The sequence below is a fragment of the Lepeophtheirus salmonis genome, chromosome 12 (genome assembly GCF_016086655.4).
Source record: "Lepeophtheirus salmonis chromosome 12, UVic_Lsal_1.4, whole genome shotgun sequence".
Taxonomy (NCBI): Eukaryota; Metazoa; Arthropoda; class Copepoda; order Siphonostomatoida; family Caligidae; genus Lepeophtheirus; species Lepeophtheirus salmonis.
The window spans coordinates 9,869,426-9,887,596 of record NC_052142.2 but is presented as its reverse complement, the minus strand read 5'-3'; the positions used below and the strand labels follow the sequence as shown (position 1 = coordinate 9,887,596).

Genomic DNA, 18,171 nt, shown 5'->3' with positions numbered 1-18,171 from the left:
ATTCTGCAAATTATTATGTTTATTTCTGTATAAATATTCCCGACACCTAGAAATAGAACAGACCTTTCTCATTTATTGGTTTCTTAAATCAACTTGGAAGCTTTTCATCAAAATTTAGCAAAGCATCACAGAACTATTAATACATCTGATGATATTAATGAATGAATTTTTATGAAATAATATGCATTCTAAAGCTAAATGACCCCTGTCCTCTCCATTTTTTATCCCAAGAAGAATGTTGCCTCGAAATACACCTCGTCAGTGTGGATATTCCCGAATCAAGTCGCTTATGGGAAAAGTTTGATATCCCATATTCCTACTCTCAATTACAATACGAAGAAACCTAAACAATGAGAATGTGTAATATAAGCATTCCATACAAAGAAGAAGAAGTCAAAAAAAAAATATTATGATAAATAATCATAGTATTTACTAGTACTAAAAGTTGAAAGAACGGTAAGGATTCAAAGTTCCGTTTCAATGAAGGGGAACTATATTGGGAAAATGATAAAACGAAATAATATAGCTTATAAAATTCGTCTCGAGAATGGTAGAAAGTATTGGAGAAATATGAAGTTTCTAGGTTTGTTGGATGGAGAAGAGGACTAGGAAGGCAGTAAGGAAGAAAGTAAAAATAGTAGTGGTAAAACGAAATTGAGAGACAACCTGAAGAAAACTGATCATGTTTTGTATATATCTTTAGGGCTGTGGTAATCGTGTTTTGCGCAATGGCACCCGCATATACAACTTCAATTATCTGGTTTCTCTGTTTTCTTTCGGACATAATCAAACCTTTATTCATAAATCATTCTTGATATCTCAGTTATGATTTTTGAAAAAATACTACTTATTTCTATGTTTACTACGCTTAGAAGCTTTCCTTAACGGACAATATAACTTCGTACTATTCAATCAAAATATATAATTATTTAGAAAATGTCTTTATCTTAGTTATAATTTATTGTATGATACAAATAGTATTAATTGTCAAACATAAAAATTAGGTTACGAATATCAATATACTTGGTGGATGTAACAAATTATGAATAGCATTTGAGTAAATTAAATGCAAACTTTAATCACTTTTCCATGAGGATATAGATATTAATTCTTTACATGGGGCGTAATCCCATTTAGATAAAGATAAATCTGAACGACATTCTAAGGAAATAAATAATCTTTGTGTTCCCCTTAATATTTGAAATGCTCGTATTTTGTGAGGAAAAAGTTGATTATTATTTTATGCAATGATGCAGTGGTAGTGTGTAAGCCCTTTGAATAAGGGAAGTGTAATATATTATTAATATTTATTATTTACGAATTAATAACTATATAAGAGTAAATGTGTATATTATATTCTGTAAAATTAAGTAAGACAAAATATATTGCCAGTTAATGATAGTACATCAAACACATCATTACATCGTGCAGTCGATAGTGTTAAAAAAGCATTGTTAGACCTTAGATACAAGAATAACTCTTATTTGAATGAACATTTCACAAATATTTACTCTTTCAACTACTTAACATCCTCTAGTCATTATGGAAGGTCAAGCGCACCATCTACCAATAGGAAGAATGGAAGTATTTTCGGCATTGATTTTCATCCCCCAAAACAGATAAACTTTATCAAAATAGGAGAGTAAAATCTCGACATTACTTTTCTGGCGAATTTTCCTCTACCATCAGTGTAAGGTCATCTGCTTTAAAATCAATAATATGCTTTTTACTTCCTATGGAAACCACAAAACTTCCATATTTTTGCATAAGTATACAGGTTAATTGTTGCATTCCAACCACAAACAGTAATTGAGATACGAGACATTGTTGACAGCTTTTTCCTAAGACTGTGTGGTTATTCATCAATCATTATAGTTGAAGTTCCATTGAATAGGAGAGCACGGATTGGATCAAAAAACGACAATTGACAAATTGAAATAAATTCATTGAGATATCATACTTTCCGGAACGGAAAATGTTATCCCAAGTCTGAAAAGTATGGTTTTGCTGGAGAGAAACATCGATTTGTATTAGAAGTAATTTTAGTTTGATGTACGAAAAAATTTGGCATTATAATTTATATGAATCATAGACATATTAGACAAAATTTTATGGGGAAACCTAGATGATACTATTTTCCACTCTAAAATAATTTGCATTGTGACAATACACTATTTTTAGATTTTTCTACATTTTTTAACCACATGTTAACAATTATAGTAGATATGTTCTATTATTATCCTGTAACTTATTTTTATTCAAATATTATCTGATTATAATCTACTTGAAAATATTGCTGTGCAGTTTAAACATAATTGAAATCTTATTTCTATTGGTATTAACCTTAAAAATACTAGTCATTATCTGATTGAGTTGATTTTTTGTATCTAGTTATACGTTGATAATAATTGTGTGTAGAAGTAGCTAATATTAGTGGCATTCTTTGTCGGACAGTTGTAACCTACTAATTAATTCTTTTTACATCATTGATTTATCATAGTAAAATAAATTTTTATGCAAAATTTCAAGTCAATGACTTGAATATGAAGAATACTCTTTCAGAATTCTATTCACAATTGAATTTTAAATGTAAGACAGCATTTTTGACTATTTGGGCCAATTTAAGGTAATGTAGATAAATAATATTTTGCGATGTTGATATTCATAGATGTCATTGTGATTTGAAATAAAATATTATCTCTATTTTGAACTTCTATAATTAATCTACAAATGGAGGAAATATGAATGATTCAAGAACACTTAAATGTTGTGTTTATATTTCATAATGCAAAGATCTTTAACTCAATTTTTTTTCTGTCAATATCAGCATTTCAGAGACACTATTCATCTACATTAGTTTAAGTTGGCTAAAATAATGAGAAAATTAGTTACTTTTTTAACTAATTAATTTGACAATATACCAAGATCTTGTAAGCAATTCTGATCATATTATAGGCGTATGTCTCATACAAAACTAATAGCTTCACTTTTTCAATTCCAAAATTTTGTTTATGATCCTAAAGTGATGAATAACTCAAGAATAATGTGTAAAGGGTTAAAAATTATATATATATATATTTATTTATTTATTTATTTATAATGAATTAACATGGAATTACCTCCGTACCTAAAACATTCTATCGTAATAAGTACATATACACTTTTGGTTTATTAGGAGGGTTCATATTACCCAATCGACATTGGATCATCTAGATGGAGAATACGATGTTGAACCCGGAAATGGTTATACTAGGGATATTTATCTGAGGGAAACTGGAATTCAAACTTTTTTTATCATTTCTCCGCTGAAAAGACAAAAACCTTCACTATTTGATACCCTTCAACTTAATCAATCAATCATTACAAGTGGAACAAAAAGACGCCCTTCTTTCAAAATGGTTTCAAATATGGTTATTCAGTTGCTACACAGTATAAAATATTCGGTTGAAGTTCCTTTCTCGAATATATCCCAGAATAATGTTGAACTGAGTAAGAATTCATCGACAATTTGTGCTGCCATAAATTCAAGGAAGAACATTAAATTGTCTGAACGCATCATGCTAAAGAAAAAACGATTTACATCCTTGACTCCGACGAGTCGTGTTAATAAGTTTTTGTCACAAGCAATTGAAGCTCGTTCAGTCGATCAGGAAAAGACTAGTCATGTAAATCTTATTTCTCTTTGTTTTAAAGATTCAAATAAGGAAAAACAATATCAAGAAGATATTGATCCAAGTTTTCCAGGAGCCTTAGTTTGCTGTTTACTCCTACTCTTGCTATTAGGAGGTATACAAGTTCTTGTTTTACCTCGCACTCTCATACTTCTGTTACTTTTCCTTACCTCTTTTGCCTGGATTTCTATAGTTCTAATGTTGATCCTTGCCGTTAGATTAAATTGTATATTTTGGGATATCTCTAAGTCATTCTTACTCAGACTGGCCATCACTACTTTTTCTATTGTTCTTATCTATACAACTATTCAAGTGAATGTGGTAAGTAATTTATTTTATACATATTGATTAGGATTTTATGTTAGTCTCTTTACAGTTTACATGTTCTGCAGATTGTATATCTGATTGTACAAATAGCTGCCATCGTTGGTGCCCTCTTCCACATTACATAGTCATCAATTGCCTTATTGGATTTTTAACTGTTTCTACATTTTTGAAATTACCTTTTATGATCAAATCGTTACTTTTAGGAGCAATGGCTCTAGTCTACATACTTTTGATTGAACTATCCCATAAATCACTATTTCTATGTTATGATCAACAGTTTAGGAGCTCTATTCCTCTTGACGTATCTTCAATTGTTATTTTAATTATATTCCTGTTTGGAGTAACTTTACATGGACGTCAAGTAGAGTGGATGACCCGATTGGATTTTCTTTGGCAGATACAAGCGAGAGATGAAAAGTTTGATATGGAAGCGTTACAAAATTCTAATAGAAGAATTTTATTTAATTTATTACCTGCTCATGTCGCAACGCACTTTTTGGACTCTCAATTTCGAAATAATTTGGTAAGGTATATGTTATCTTAATAAAACATAAGTTGGGTATTGTTAAGGATAGTATATCCCTCCCTATTTCTCTTTTATTATTCCTTATTTTGTCAAGGCTTCGACCCGTAGGGAATAAATAAATATATATTTTGCAGGAAAATAATAGCTTAACACCGGAATTATACAATTGAATTTTTGAGGAGGGAGAACAACATAATTAATCTCATTTATTCACAATAAATTGATATCATTAACATTATTTCCCTCTTAAGTCAAATCCACGAGAATTATTATTTTAACATTCCCAAGATTACTTAGTATGTTGTATATTTCTTCATAAAATTCCGCTCTTTATTCATTTGTACCATAAATATTTGCAACAACAATTTTTCCTTCATGGAGTGTAACATCTCTGATGTCAAATAAGCTATAAGTTAAACTTTTATAATTAGTCATCTTGATTGCATGCCAGGCCATTTTCTAATCATAGTCAACGTCCCTCTTTTATTCTCAATACAGTTTCTATAGTATACACATTCTTTTGGGTCACATTTAGTACAAAAAACATGTTCCTCTTTGCCTTTAAGGTAATCAATGTAGTCATGTCGTCTTTGATCATTTCTGAAAGATTTTATATTTTGGGAATATATACCGATTTTTGTTTATTAGTTATTAGGATCTCTTGCTATACTTGAGTTTTGGTATCTATGTTATATTTTTTCTTGCAGAACTACTAATTTTAGTATATGAGAAAAACGATAAATTGAAGTTCTCCTGTATTACATGCTACCATTTTCCTTCTTTCTCTTCGTATTCTCATCCACGGGACCCCTTATAAGTCTTTTATGCTGTCCATCAATCTTATTTGGCTTTTGGGGAGAGTTAGCTTTGTTTCTGAGCATCGTTTGGCAGTCTTCTTTCAATCCCCTTTCTTGATTTGAATCCTTACTGGAGCCTTCGTCTTCTGACCTTACATCCATTCTCTGTAAATAGAATGGTATCTCCGAGTTCCCCATCATTTATCTTCAAACCCCCTACCATTTCTTCAGGTAATTCTGGCATTTCCTTTGAAATAAATGATTCCTATTCTCTTGAGTTTCTAATATCAATGATCTAGCAACAGCTTCCAAAACTCAATCTACAACTTGATTGGTTTTCTTAACACTCGTCATTTTGATTGAATTCCAGTGCCTCTACATCTTTCTCAGTTTTGTCAAATACCCCCATTCTTTTTCCTTTGTGAGGTCTAGTTCTAGAATGAGTGGATTTTTATTTATTTATTAGAATCTCTACTAAATTGTATAATTCAGGATACATATGCTTGGTTAGATGTGTTAACCTTTTCTACCACAAGTGGTTGAGTTGATTCTACATTGCTTTTGGATGATTTGTCAAATGTCCCAAAATATATTTCATTATAATCTTTTTCAAAATAGTCCATAATCTTAATTCTTATCTTTTTCCTTGGAGCTTGCTCAAATCCTTCTACAAGTATGATACCTGTGGAAAGGACAGCATCTTCTTTCAATTTTCTTTTTAAAAGTAGTCCCAACAATTCACCTTTTAAATCCCCTATATATACATTTTCTTCAAAATAATTATCGCAAATTCTAGGGTATTTTCGAATGGGTTCCTTTCGAAAATAAGCATTTTCCCATTTTTTTCTCCTTGAGGGATCCTTTGGAAAACCATGATAAACTATGTTGTTAGGATAATCACAAATGACAAGTGTCCAACTAATAATTTTATCGCTCAAATACATTATACTTATTCCGAATGGTGAATAGGTATATTATTGTAATAATTATTTTTATATAATTATAATATATTTATTGGTAAATGTAAATAAAGGATAATATCATATTTCAAAGATACCAAACCTATCTTTCTTGGCCAACAACGTAGTCCCATTTTTTTGATTTTGGCCTTGTGTGAATTGGCCTTTGGTACGCTTTCTATTCCCTATCACATCAAAATCTGCCTGTCTTGCCCAGCAGAAGGTACGATACATCAAATTGAAAATTCTAGCTAGCCCAATTACATAATTGTCTAACCTTGAATGGTATGTAATATATTATATGTTTGTTTTGAACCTCAACCTGTTCTGAAAAGTGGGAAATGAAGTTGATCTTTCAGGATCTTTGGTAAGTTTGCCAATGCCTAGCGGAATATTGTCGTGGACTGCATCCAGTTTGAACTTGGGGATTTTAAAACATGTGTATTTTTTTAGCTCTTGTAGAGTTGGAGTCATGTATCTTACAGAAGCATTTTTATTCAATTAGAAGGTCAATGTATAAAATAGGATTTAATACATTGTATTCTTTTATTTCCTTAAAAGAAGACATAGAAACAATAGAGTTCACTGGTCAGAAACGACAGTTAGGGTACTGTTTCATGCTTAGACCTCATGTAAAGAGAAAACAAGATCAGTTAACTGATATATGTCTAGGATGGTGTCAATACTTAATATAACTACTGACAAAATCTTAGATCTTAGGCAAATCGCCTACACAATTATCTAATTATACGAGTAATGATAACTCGGAATGAAAGTAGTTAGTCTAAATGTGGACTCTTCAAGTATCAATTCGACATCTTAAAGTTCTAGAGAAATCCTAGTTATATAGAAATACAAGCTATTTTTATAACGTTGTTTTGTCGGATGTTTGGATCCACCACACCTTTTCTTTTTGCACGAACGTCAGAAGTGACGTCAGAAGTGATATTTCAGTGTTTACTCAATATACATTGTGTTTTTTCTTATCAGATGGACTATGTTTTACAAATTATTCCTGTTTTGAGAATCGTTGGAGAGAATCTTCGATAAGTTATCACTTATCACAGTTATTATGACAAGCATTAAGGTGACTATGTACTTCCATACTTCGACAGTAAAGGCGACGTAAACATCTGACTCTTACCTCGCTAGGTACCCAAGATCAGGGACTAATGGGTTGGTGTAGTCAAACCAGGAACTTGCACCTATGGAAATTATTCACGCCGGAACAAAAGTATTTAAAGTATAATAATATAATCATTGCTTCTTGAATATATTAGTATGACCAGGTTCTTCAGTTATGTACTTTCACCTATGAATCTCCTGCATGTTCTTTTCGCAGAAGGGCTTCTCTATCCTTTCTTGTGGAGGACGGATAAACGAGAGCTATTGCTATAAAGAATGGGTTGGCAGTCATATGGAACCAATGGAGCTCCATTGAAAAATCGGAAAACTTTGAAAATATACACAGAAGCATTTTTAAGGTTTTTTGGAGGACTCTCTATAGTTCAGAGGGCATTGAAGCAATTACTTTTGCATTTAAATTCTTGTTGATTTGGAGGAATGGTATCAACATTTTCATATTAATTTTTTTGTAATAAACCTAATTTTATTTCTAAATCATAACTTATTTACATAAACATAACAAAATGAGCCAATTTTTGAAATTTTGTCGCCAATTTTCTGTTTGTATGGCTTTTGTTGACTTTATTAATATGTTATTACCAATAAAAGTACGAGTTCAAACAAACTTTTTTATTACATCACATCTGTGGATACTTATCCTGAATAATTCGAATTAAACGATCCATAACAGGTGTTTTCGTATCGAAACTACTTCCATGAAATTGGACAAATTCATATTCTATTTTTTGTGGAAACGATAGGAATTCCTCAGATGGTTGAATTAGTCCTCCTCTCATGGACTTGAAGGAACATTTATATAGCCCGTTTTGGTGCCTAACTTTGGGAATTTCAGAAGAAGAGACTTATCCCACATATCACACAACATAAATAAACCCTTCTTCTTTGCAGTCGATATTCGGGTTGTTGGATTTTCCATCTATAAATTAATTTCTTTCATCTGATTAAGTGTCTTATCCATCATTTTCAAGGTCGTTAACATTTCCTTTTTTATCCGTATATTCATTTAAAATGCTGACGGTAACTTCTTGAATTTTAGAGAGAGAGTTGACACCATTTTTTCTGAACCACTAACAGCAAGAATACAAAAACGATCCATGGCCTCCACTGCATTTGGATGAGAATTTGTTTGTCCAATATATCTCATGCGAGAAAAAAAGTTTTCTAAACAATCTTGATTTAGACGCGACGTTAAAATATACGGAATCTTACTAATATTGCCAAATAAGTAGTCATATAACCCTTTGTGGAGAACATAATACATTTCTTGTATGGCTTCAAGGCATCTGAATGCGACGATATAATTTCCTTTTTATTATTCCTTTTGACTTGTTTAATTGTCTCAACTATGTTTATCATGGACAAAAGAATCCCCTTTTGCTCTTCTAAATTTACTCCATAACCACAAAGAAAGGTATTATTCGATATGGGCTTAGACCTGTTCATGATGTCGAACCATTGATCCACTAGTTCGACGAAGTCCACAACTTTTAGCATCAATGGGTCTTCTTTATTTATGAGCCCAAAGGCACTTGCTATTGGGGGGGCTCAAGAATTCAACGGCTAGGCGCACACGTTGCCTTCTATTTCTGATGACGTTTCAATGGCCGGAGCTAAATTTATGCTCCCCAGTAGTTTTTCTATACTTCGGATTTGAATCAAAGTTCCGTTCTTCAGCGTCAACACATTATCAATAAAATTATTTTGCAAAAGCTTCAGTAAATGAGGGACATCAGCAAATACATATTTAATTTTCTCTTCGTTAAATGGATTGGGGAAGTAAGTTTTGTCAGTAAACAATCCTAAATTTGTCCAAAGGCTCATATTCTTGGGTCTCATGTCTGACACAATCCCAACAATACGAATGTCACTTCTTTTCATTTCCAATTTATGTTTGAATAGTAGTTATCTCGTAACCGGACAATAATAGTCGGAAAAAAAACATGCTGCTTCCACGGAATTAGCAATCCGCGAATGAAAACCACCTTAAATTCATATATGGAATTAGAACATTTTATGTGGTAGAAAGATAAAACTTTAGTTATATATGTACTTAATTGAAAGAAAATTGAATAGATGGATAATTTTTAAAGGCAACCCTGTAGCTGAATATAATGTACGAAACCTGAAAGCTAAGACAGAAATGTTTATTCCTAGATGATATCCGCATTACTTCAACATATTGAACGTTTACCTGCTGAAATGTTATAGAATCGGATTCACATTCACAGATTATTTTTGTTCATTAAATTTTTTATTATATACCTAAACCATGGCAAAAATAATCAATACAATGGATGCCCCTTTTTGAAATCAAATCTTTAATAAAATATCTCTCATAAATGATTTTCAAATATAAAATATGCCCTGGTAATAACTAAATCTGTATGTTTTTCTTGGAACTGAAATAAGTTGGTCTTGAATATAATAGCAAGCCTCCTCTTTTATTTTCATTTCAAGCATAATATGGATATGTTTCCATTCATAATTTCGCTTGATTTTATTTGTTGTGACACTATTCGAATGATATCAGATTAAATTTCTGGCGTTGTCTTAAAATTTGTAATGCACTGTTTTAAAGTTGAAACAGAAGGAACAGGACGTAGACCACTGGTTGAATGTATCTATATGCTTTGGAAGAAAGATACCTAAGATCAGGCCCCTGAATGATATCCGCTTGGTTCCACCTTCCATATTTATTGCAGCTGATGAGTTTACTTCGAGCCTTAGTAAACTTTCTTCAAGTTTTCATATAATGGTTTCTTACACATGCTACTTTGACTTAAATATCTTATTCTCCGATTTAAAGACATTAATAGTTTCTTTAAGTTTTTCATTCTTCTTTTTTAGAGAATTAAATTCTTTAACAAAGGAGTCTTGATTTGTTATTGTATCTTTGGTAACTTTTATGACCAAAGATCCACATGCCTGCTTGTGTTAATCATTCGTTTCCACGTTATATGTTTGAATTGCTGAGTGATATTGGAAAGATTGTGTTGCAAATTTCAGAGACGTTTGAGTAGAGGTTTCTCTAAATTTAAATTTCAAATTTTTTAAATCCTTGTTGGCAGTCATAATGGATTCTACAATCTTTTCTCTTTTTGCTTGTTGAAACTCTTTTTCACAAATAGATCCCTGATTTATTCCGTCTGGAACAAGAGCTAAGGTAGGAACAGCATCCAATTTCAATTTCTTTTTTAGAGGCAAACTCATAAGCTTGTTTTTTAAATCTTTCGCCTGGATGAATCCAGAGGGAAATGGGGTAGACGACGTTACTGGGTGAATTACAAAAAGTGACAGCTCAAACAGCCCTTTTTATTTATTAATTACATAACTTATAAAGACCAATTATTAAAAATAATAATAAATAAATTTAATAACTTACTATAGTAATAACTATTTAATATCTTTTTTTAACATATGTAGTTGAATGAAAATATAACTTATTGAGGAAGACAATTCAATATTTTTATTATTGTTGATTTGGGGTTGGACCGATTTTTGTTTTTCGGTCCGGTCTTAAGTATTTACATTGTTTTAGATCAATTTTTGGAAAAGACTGTAGATTTATTTTTTAATCGAGACCGTTTGCCGATAAGATCCAGACTGTAGATTTGAATTGGCCCAAACAAAATTATATCGGTCTTGGACCGGTCTATAATTTTCGGAGACCCTACCCATTACTAGTCTATCATCTCTGTGATGTCCCCACGGCTTAGCTTGACCACCATGCAGTACGGGTTAAGTATTTGAAACATGAACGCTGGCCCAAATGCTTATAAACATGCCTTTCATTTCTATATACTTAGGAGAAACCTAAAAAAAATCTTTAAAGAACGATAAAGCTGCATTAAAAGCTATGGAAGAACGTGGGTCAATGGATAGAGCGCTCGGAAGAAATTATTCTCTTTGAACTCAATGTGAGTAGGTTTGTGCCTGGTAGTTCCTAGAAAAGGAAATATACTTTATGTTTATAGATTTCAAAGAAGATTTATGGATCAAATGGAGTAAATATAATAGTATAATATTTACCTAGATTTTGTCAGTATAACTCCAATTAAAGAAACATTTAAATAAAAAAGGTTCAACTTAGGTTTCAATCCCTGAATAAAAGGAAGAAGTTTGCCTAATAAAATACTTAAGAATTGGAATCTTCGAACAGAATAAAAAAAATAAAAAATTTATCAAACTAAGATTATTCAATTAAAAATACACATTTTTTCCCTCCCATCATCTTTTATCTGCTCATGGTTAATATTGGATGTCAAAGTTTTTGTTTTTTTAAAAATAAGAGATAAGACAAATGTGTTTGTGTTATATTGTGTATATCCACAAGATTAAATTCACACAAAAATTTCTCAAAATTGTTATATTCGGGTGTCTTGGAGGATTTTTAAAAAGATCAACGTTTAGATCACCAATCAAAATAAAAGGTACAATGTATTTCCTTTGATCATTAATAATAGCCTGAAAGAAAGAATAGGATTTCTTACTGAGGCCATAAACATTTATAAGACCAAATTTGAATCCATGGGGGTCTATTCGAATTTTATGCTATTTGATACAAGAAAAATCCTCAAGTCTCCTCGTAATCAGTGTTAAGACTCCTCAATTTGAACCATTCCCAGTAAAAAAAAACACCAAAATCTTTTGGGTAAACAAAAAGGACAGTTACTATTACACGAGGAAGAGTTCTCCTAATTAATGTTTTGAAGACAAATGATGTCAGGATCCAGTGACATCAAATGATTTATAAGTGAAGTACCATTTCTGCAAGATTGTTTATTTATTTTAAACTACATTCTTCGTCTTAGTTTAAGATAGTACATTTATTCAATGATGCCATTCAATTTATGAAATTTACTAATGTCTGTTAATTTTATGGATCGTTTATAAAAATTGGGTTATTAATCTTTAAAACCTTTCTTATATTACAAATATATAAGAATTTAATTTAGTGTATCAATATTTCATTATTGAATTTATAAACCACTGTAGTATATGTATTTATTTTTTAAAGCATAAATATATATATATATATATCCCTTCTATATCGTATACATTTTGATTATTGTGTTTTTTTTTTCATATAAATTATAAAACATAGATATATTTATATTATATGTTTATTTTTTAATAATTGTTATTTTAGGAACTTTATAGCCAGTCATACTCTCGAGTCGGGGTTATATTTGCAAGTATAACTAATTTTCATGAATTCTATATGGAATTGGATCTCAATAATCAAGGTGTCGAATGCTTACGGCTCTTAAATGAAATTATAGCGGATTTTGACGAACTCATAAGTGAGGAACGTTTCCGAGCTATAGACAAAATAAAGACAATTGGATCTACTTATATGGCTGCAGTCGGACTTTTTCCTGAATATAAAATTCTTGAAGAAAAAGAAGATTTGAGCGCTAGTGCTGTACATTACATGTCAATTTTGATCGAATTTGCATTGGGTTTACGTCTCAAATTATCAAATATTAATGAAAATTCATATAATAATTTTATGCTTAGAATTGGTTGTAACGTTGGACCTGTTGTTGCAGGTGTGATTGGAGCAAGAAAACCACAGTATGATATATGGGGTAATACTGTCAATGTAGCATCGCGAATGGAGTCTACAGGTCTTCCAAATCATACTCAAGTTACCGAAGAAGTTTATAATGTATTAAAAAGTGAGTCTTTTGAATTCAAATGTCGTGGGAAAATCAAAGTGAAAGGAAAAGGAGAAATGACTACATTTTTCTTGGTGGATAGGAGGTTAGATATAGCAAGGCCCGATGATTTGGCTCATGCACATCAAAAGCATAAATGGGCTAGTAATTTCAATATCCCGCCTAGATTCACAAGTCCATTAACTTCTCAATCAGAATTAAAAAATCAGCAGTTAGTCGTTCCTTCTCAACAGCTTTTCTTTAATACAAAAATTTCTAAAATGAATGAAGAAACTGAACCACTAATTCCTCCACGTACAACTTCAAAGGGTATAATTCCAATTAGAAATACTTGTATAGATGCAAAACATTCCATAGACAAAACTGAACATGTTAGGATGACTTATAATAATCACAGAAGAACATTTGCAAAACCTCCTTCAAACTTACAGAGTACTGATTCTATTGTACAGACAAATTTTAATCTCTGTTATCGTCGATCAAATGACTATCAACATAATATAAAATTAAATCGCTACTACAGTGATGAGAATTTGCATTATCGAGGAAAATATTTAATACCTCGTCCTAGAGTTCATTCTTCTGCTGATGAGATCTCATCATTAAATCATAGTCCATCAATTTCTTCTTCAGATGAAAGTTTTTCCTATCTTAATACAAACGATGCCACAGCTATCGGAAGTCATTCACCACCAAGACCTAAGAATCATGCTCCTTGGGTTTACCCTTCTAGTGTCCAAGAAGGATCATTGACCTTCGAAGTGTCACCTAGCTTGAGATGTAATAAGTTAGAGAATAAATTTATTGAATTGCCTATTCTAGGAAGTACTCCTTCTCAAATAACTGATATTAAAAATACTAGTAGTTCTAAATATAACGAGTCTCTTAGAGATCGTTTACATTTGCCTTCTGGAGTTGAATCTTGTAAGAGTGGAATGTCTAGTCCTTTAGAATCAATTTATAAAGGTGATTCATGTGGTTCCTTTGAATTTTTGCCCAACAATGTGACAACGTCGTTAAAAAATAAAGTGATTGGTGCATCATCAAGTTTAATCGAAACAAATGAAGACAATCTTTTCTTTTCTCCAACACCCAAGAAATTAATTGAATCTGCAACTGCCATATTGACGCAAATACAGAACCTCAGATGTGGTTCTGAGCTACAGGATGAAACTAAAGGGTATAAATATGTGGAGGATGAGATACTTCTCAACATTCAAAAAAGTATCAAACCACCTATTAACGACATATCCTTAGTGACTAGCCAAGTTGGATTTGCTGCTGTTCGAGAAATGGCAAGAATTCAAGAGGATGAACTACACAATCTCGATGATATCCAATGTTCTGTTAGTAATTCTACTAGCGATCAATTTTTTATAGATGACACTGTTTTACAAAATAGTAAACAAGTAGTAGAGTAAGTAATTAATAATAGTTGCATTTTTATTAAATATTTTGGATGACAATATTAGAGAAAGAATATCTGGTTACGACAATATAGACTTAACTGAGAAAAAAGCAAATGATTCATGGATAAGCTCAGCTGTTGTATTAAATAGAGAATCTGAACAAAGAGAAATAGATGAATTTGAAGAGGAAGAGCGTAAAATTATTGAATCAGAATCCTTGGTAACTATATTATTTTTGATAAATATCAGATTATCTGTTAACCGTTAGTGAATTAATGCTATTTTTTTCAGCATTATAAACAAATCATGTAAATATATTGATATGTCCAGCTGAAAGACATGAGTGGCGTTAAATTAGAAAGAAGAAATTCTAATTTTCTCTTTTTTATGGATTTTATTTAGTTAACCCATGAATACATAATTTATATGTATATTATATAATTTGTTCACCGATTTGGATGAATTTTTATGTTACTTATACTAGTATTTTAAGAAAATAATATTGTAAAATTTTTTTGGTCAACGCATAATGGGTCTAAATCATAATCATATTTAAGAGTAGTAATAAAATGTAGATTTATTAGTTTATAGAGGAATATTATAAAGTTTATCACAAATGGGTTTGAACCTAAATTTTCACTGATCCATGATAGACACCGTTGGAGTATGCCCCCCCCCCTAAATGTGTCCCACAAGATTGACAAAATTTATGTTAATACACTCTTGAATTGTTTCGCCCCCGTCCCAGTTTAAAGATGTTAACTGCAGCTGTTTCAAATCTATGAATAGTTTTTATGCCCCACCACCCATAGATAAAATACAGGTTTTTTTTAAATTAGTGAAACATTCAGCTCTATGTACTCAAAATCATTACGAGAGATTATTTTAGTTGCAAGAGTAAATTAAAAATTGTTTCGTGCACAATTTTTTTCTACACAGTTACATTTCAATCAAAACAATAATATTGAAACAATAAAGCTCGAGAGGAAGCGTGCGGCCGTGTTGAAAAAGGGCTCTTTTAACAAGTCCATGATCAATACCCTCAATGTGAACAATCAATTCAATCAAACATTTTGTGTTCAAATGAACTTTTTTGTCCGATATATATTATATTTATACCTACACAAGATCTAATAAATGAAATTGGGATATTTTTTCAGCTTTATCATTAACATAAAGCAATAAAAAGTATAGCCATTCAGTAGAAATTACCATATATTTATGACATTCTCTCATGCATATTTTCGTATATGATAAACAGATCTTTTTTTACTATTAATAAAATTATTAAGTTTGCTTTTAGGCATCATCATGATTGTTTCAGGGGTATTATAAAACATCTGAGTAGCTATACATATATATATAGAGAGTATTGAGTTTGCTTAACTTCTGGGAGGAAGTCAAATAAAATTTTTAAAAAATTAAATAAATAAAAGATCCCATTAATAATGGTCGAAAATCTCATGAATGTTCAAAGAAAGGATCCCATTTTGGGATTAATCTTTATTGCTACCTTCAAATTAAGATCTAAACGCCCTCAATTATTATGTATAATGTAAACTAGAGTTAAAGGTCAAGGTTCCTTTCTAACAGAATTTGGAGTATCTTCGTCCAGCCATCGAAGAAGTATTATAGGCACTCTCGAGAATATACGTCTGTACAGCATGGAGCTCATTCCAAACAGGACAGAGATTAGTTGATTTATACAGACTGGGATGATGAATATGATAATATTAATTATAATAAATTGATACAAGAAAACGAATGAACTGCATATAAAATATAATTTTTGATATTTATATAGGTATATATAAAAGTGTTCGCTATAACGTTGACCAAATTCAAAATTATCATGAATCATGAGATGTGTTTAGGTGTTGGTAATGCTCTATACAAAAAATATGCCCCATCAAAAAACATCATCCTCCATCCGGTCGAAGTGCTAGTGTTCCACAGTACTTCAAAATGAAGTCAAATTTAAGAAAAGAAAAAAATCTTATTACTATTATGGCATTATGAATAATATTTTATAATTGTTTTTAATTTGTTAGTTATTTTTTGACTTTATTATGTTGTCGGTTTTGGATGTTAAAACTTATGAACTCGTTATTGACGGCAAACTAATATTGATGAATAATAATGGATTTTCTATTTATTGAACAATTTATATTATTGTAAATTTTCAATAATAAAGCTACTTTGTTATTTTTTTCTAATTACAACAAATTTTATTTATAAACTTTTTTAGTATTTAACAAACAGACGGCCATATACATACATAGTTTTAGAGCAAGAAAAGGACGATACTCCAAAATGCCAAAAACAATTTTGATGATATAACTTCGATAAAATTGATGATGATTCTTCTTATGAAAAGGAAGATAATTCAGTCAAAAAAACATACCAATCTCTCAGTCCCAAATTTTGCCTTCAGCAATCATTGTTGAACTGACTTCTGCTAGAATGATAACTTCAAAATCTTACAAAAAAAAAAAAAAGCTAAGTTATTTTCCTAGATAATGTAGAGCAACAAGGGATTTAGTTTCACCAGTATCAGGTATAACCTCAAATGATAACGATTTACCACAGTGAGATGTAAATATGACTTGTGCTTGTGTAGTTGCTTTATCTAAAAAAAATTATTTTAAAAAAAAATGAAGGATTATATTGTTTCTTCACATTGGGTGTTGTTTTGTTGTTAAATCCACCAGTGTTAGAAGACGACTTATCATTGTAAGCAATATTATTACCACAATAGATTTATAGATGCCCAATTAGGTAAAAATTACCACACTTGATTTTGTCTCTTTTAAAACAAGTATTGACATAGTGCTTCGTTGACTCAAAATAAGACCAAATTCCTGTTGGTAATTTTTTGATGTTGGGTAAATTTTTAGACGTCCTGCACTCTCGTATGAAATATATCAAGTACTGCAAGGAGAAAATGAAGAAGTTAGTGTTCGAAAATTTATGAAATGTTCAAAAATTAAGAGAATTGTTGATAATAACTTCAATGCCTAATTAGTAATCATGATCTAGTGTAGTAGCACAATGTGTGGTCCTTTTCTTTTCTTTAGTATTTTTTATATTCTTTTCACATTTATGCATTCAGTAAACCGCAATAAATTTTAAATAGCTAAAAAAGACAAAAAATAGACATAGATAATTTATGTTATAATGGTTTGAGACTAAAGAACTACGTCGATGTGTACGTTCTTCATTATTAAGACATTATTGACACATATTCGTAGCTTGCCTGATAGAATATATTGACCTTCCAACCGAAAATTCATTTTGTGAGCCTTCATAATCTTTTTTGTCTCTTGTTATAGGTGCATTGATTTTTCCATGTAAATCTTCATTCGGACATTATTGAAATCAACAGAAACGAAAAATTTTGTCCCTCCCCAAATTTTTAAATCGGCTGTCATAGTGATCTTATTTAATTTAGCCTACCATGTCGAGGCTTTCACCGTGGAGGAAATGTATGACAAAAATATTACATTTGCGTTTTAAAAATGGATGAATAATTTCAAAATGTGCATCCAATATATTCATTGTACAATGAAAATATCCTTTAGTGTTGTAAAATGGTATTTCTTGTTCAAATTGAGACTTTTTACAAGGAAATAGATCTGTATCGATAAATCTAAGC

General features: G+C 30.8%; 1 protein-coding gene and 1 long non-coding RNA gene across 4 annotated transcripts in view; both read left to right on the top strand.

The window, feature by feature from the left end:
- The window catches only part of LOC121126640 (adenylate cyclase type 1), a 44,319-nt gene that overhangs the window by 14,282 nt on the left and 11,866 nt on the right, over nt 1–18,171 (top strand). For 2 of the 3 annotated variants that reach the window (XR_005867031.2, XM_040721949.2), the window contains exons 3-6: nt 3,176–3,992; nt 4,048–4,521; nt 12,576–14,524; nt 14,580–14,736. Coding sequence is in view for 2 of the 3 variants with exons in the window: in XM_040721949.2 (XP_040577883.1) it covers nt 3,176–3,992; nt 4,048–4,521; nt 12,576–14,524; nt 14,580–14,736 (3,397 nt within the window). In the remaining variant the exon portion in view is untranslated. Of the gene's footprint in view, nt 1–3,175; nt 3,993–4,047; nt 4,522–12,575; nt 14,525–14,579; nt 14,737–14,807; nt 15,040–18,171 lie in introns of those variants that run through there. The other variant, XM_040721950.2, reaches the window with a different exon arrangement.
- LOC121126641 (uncharacterized) lies at nt 7,229–7,708 on the top strand. Its single transcript, XR_011782531.1, has 3 exons — nt 7,229–7,367; nt 7,433–7,523; nt 7,570–7,708. It is a non-coding gene; the product is annotated as an uncharacterized lncRNA (long non-coding RNA).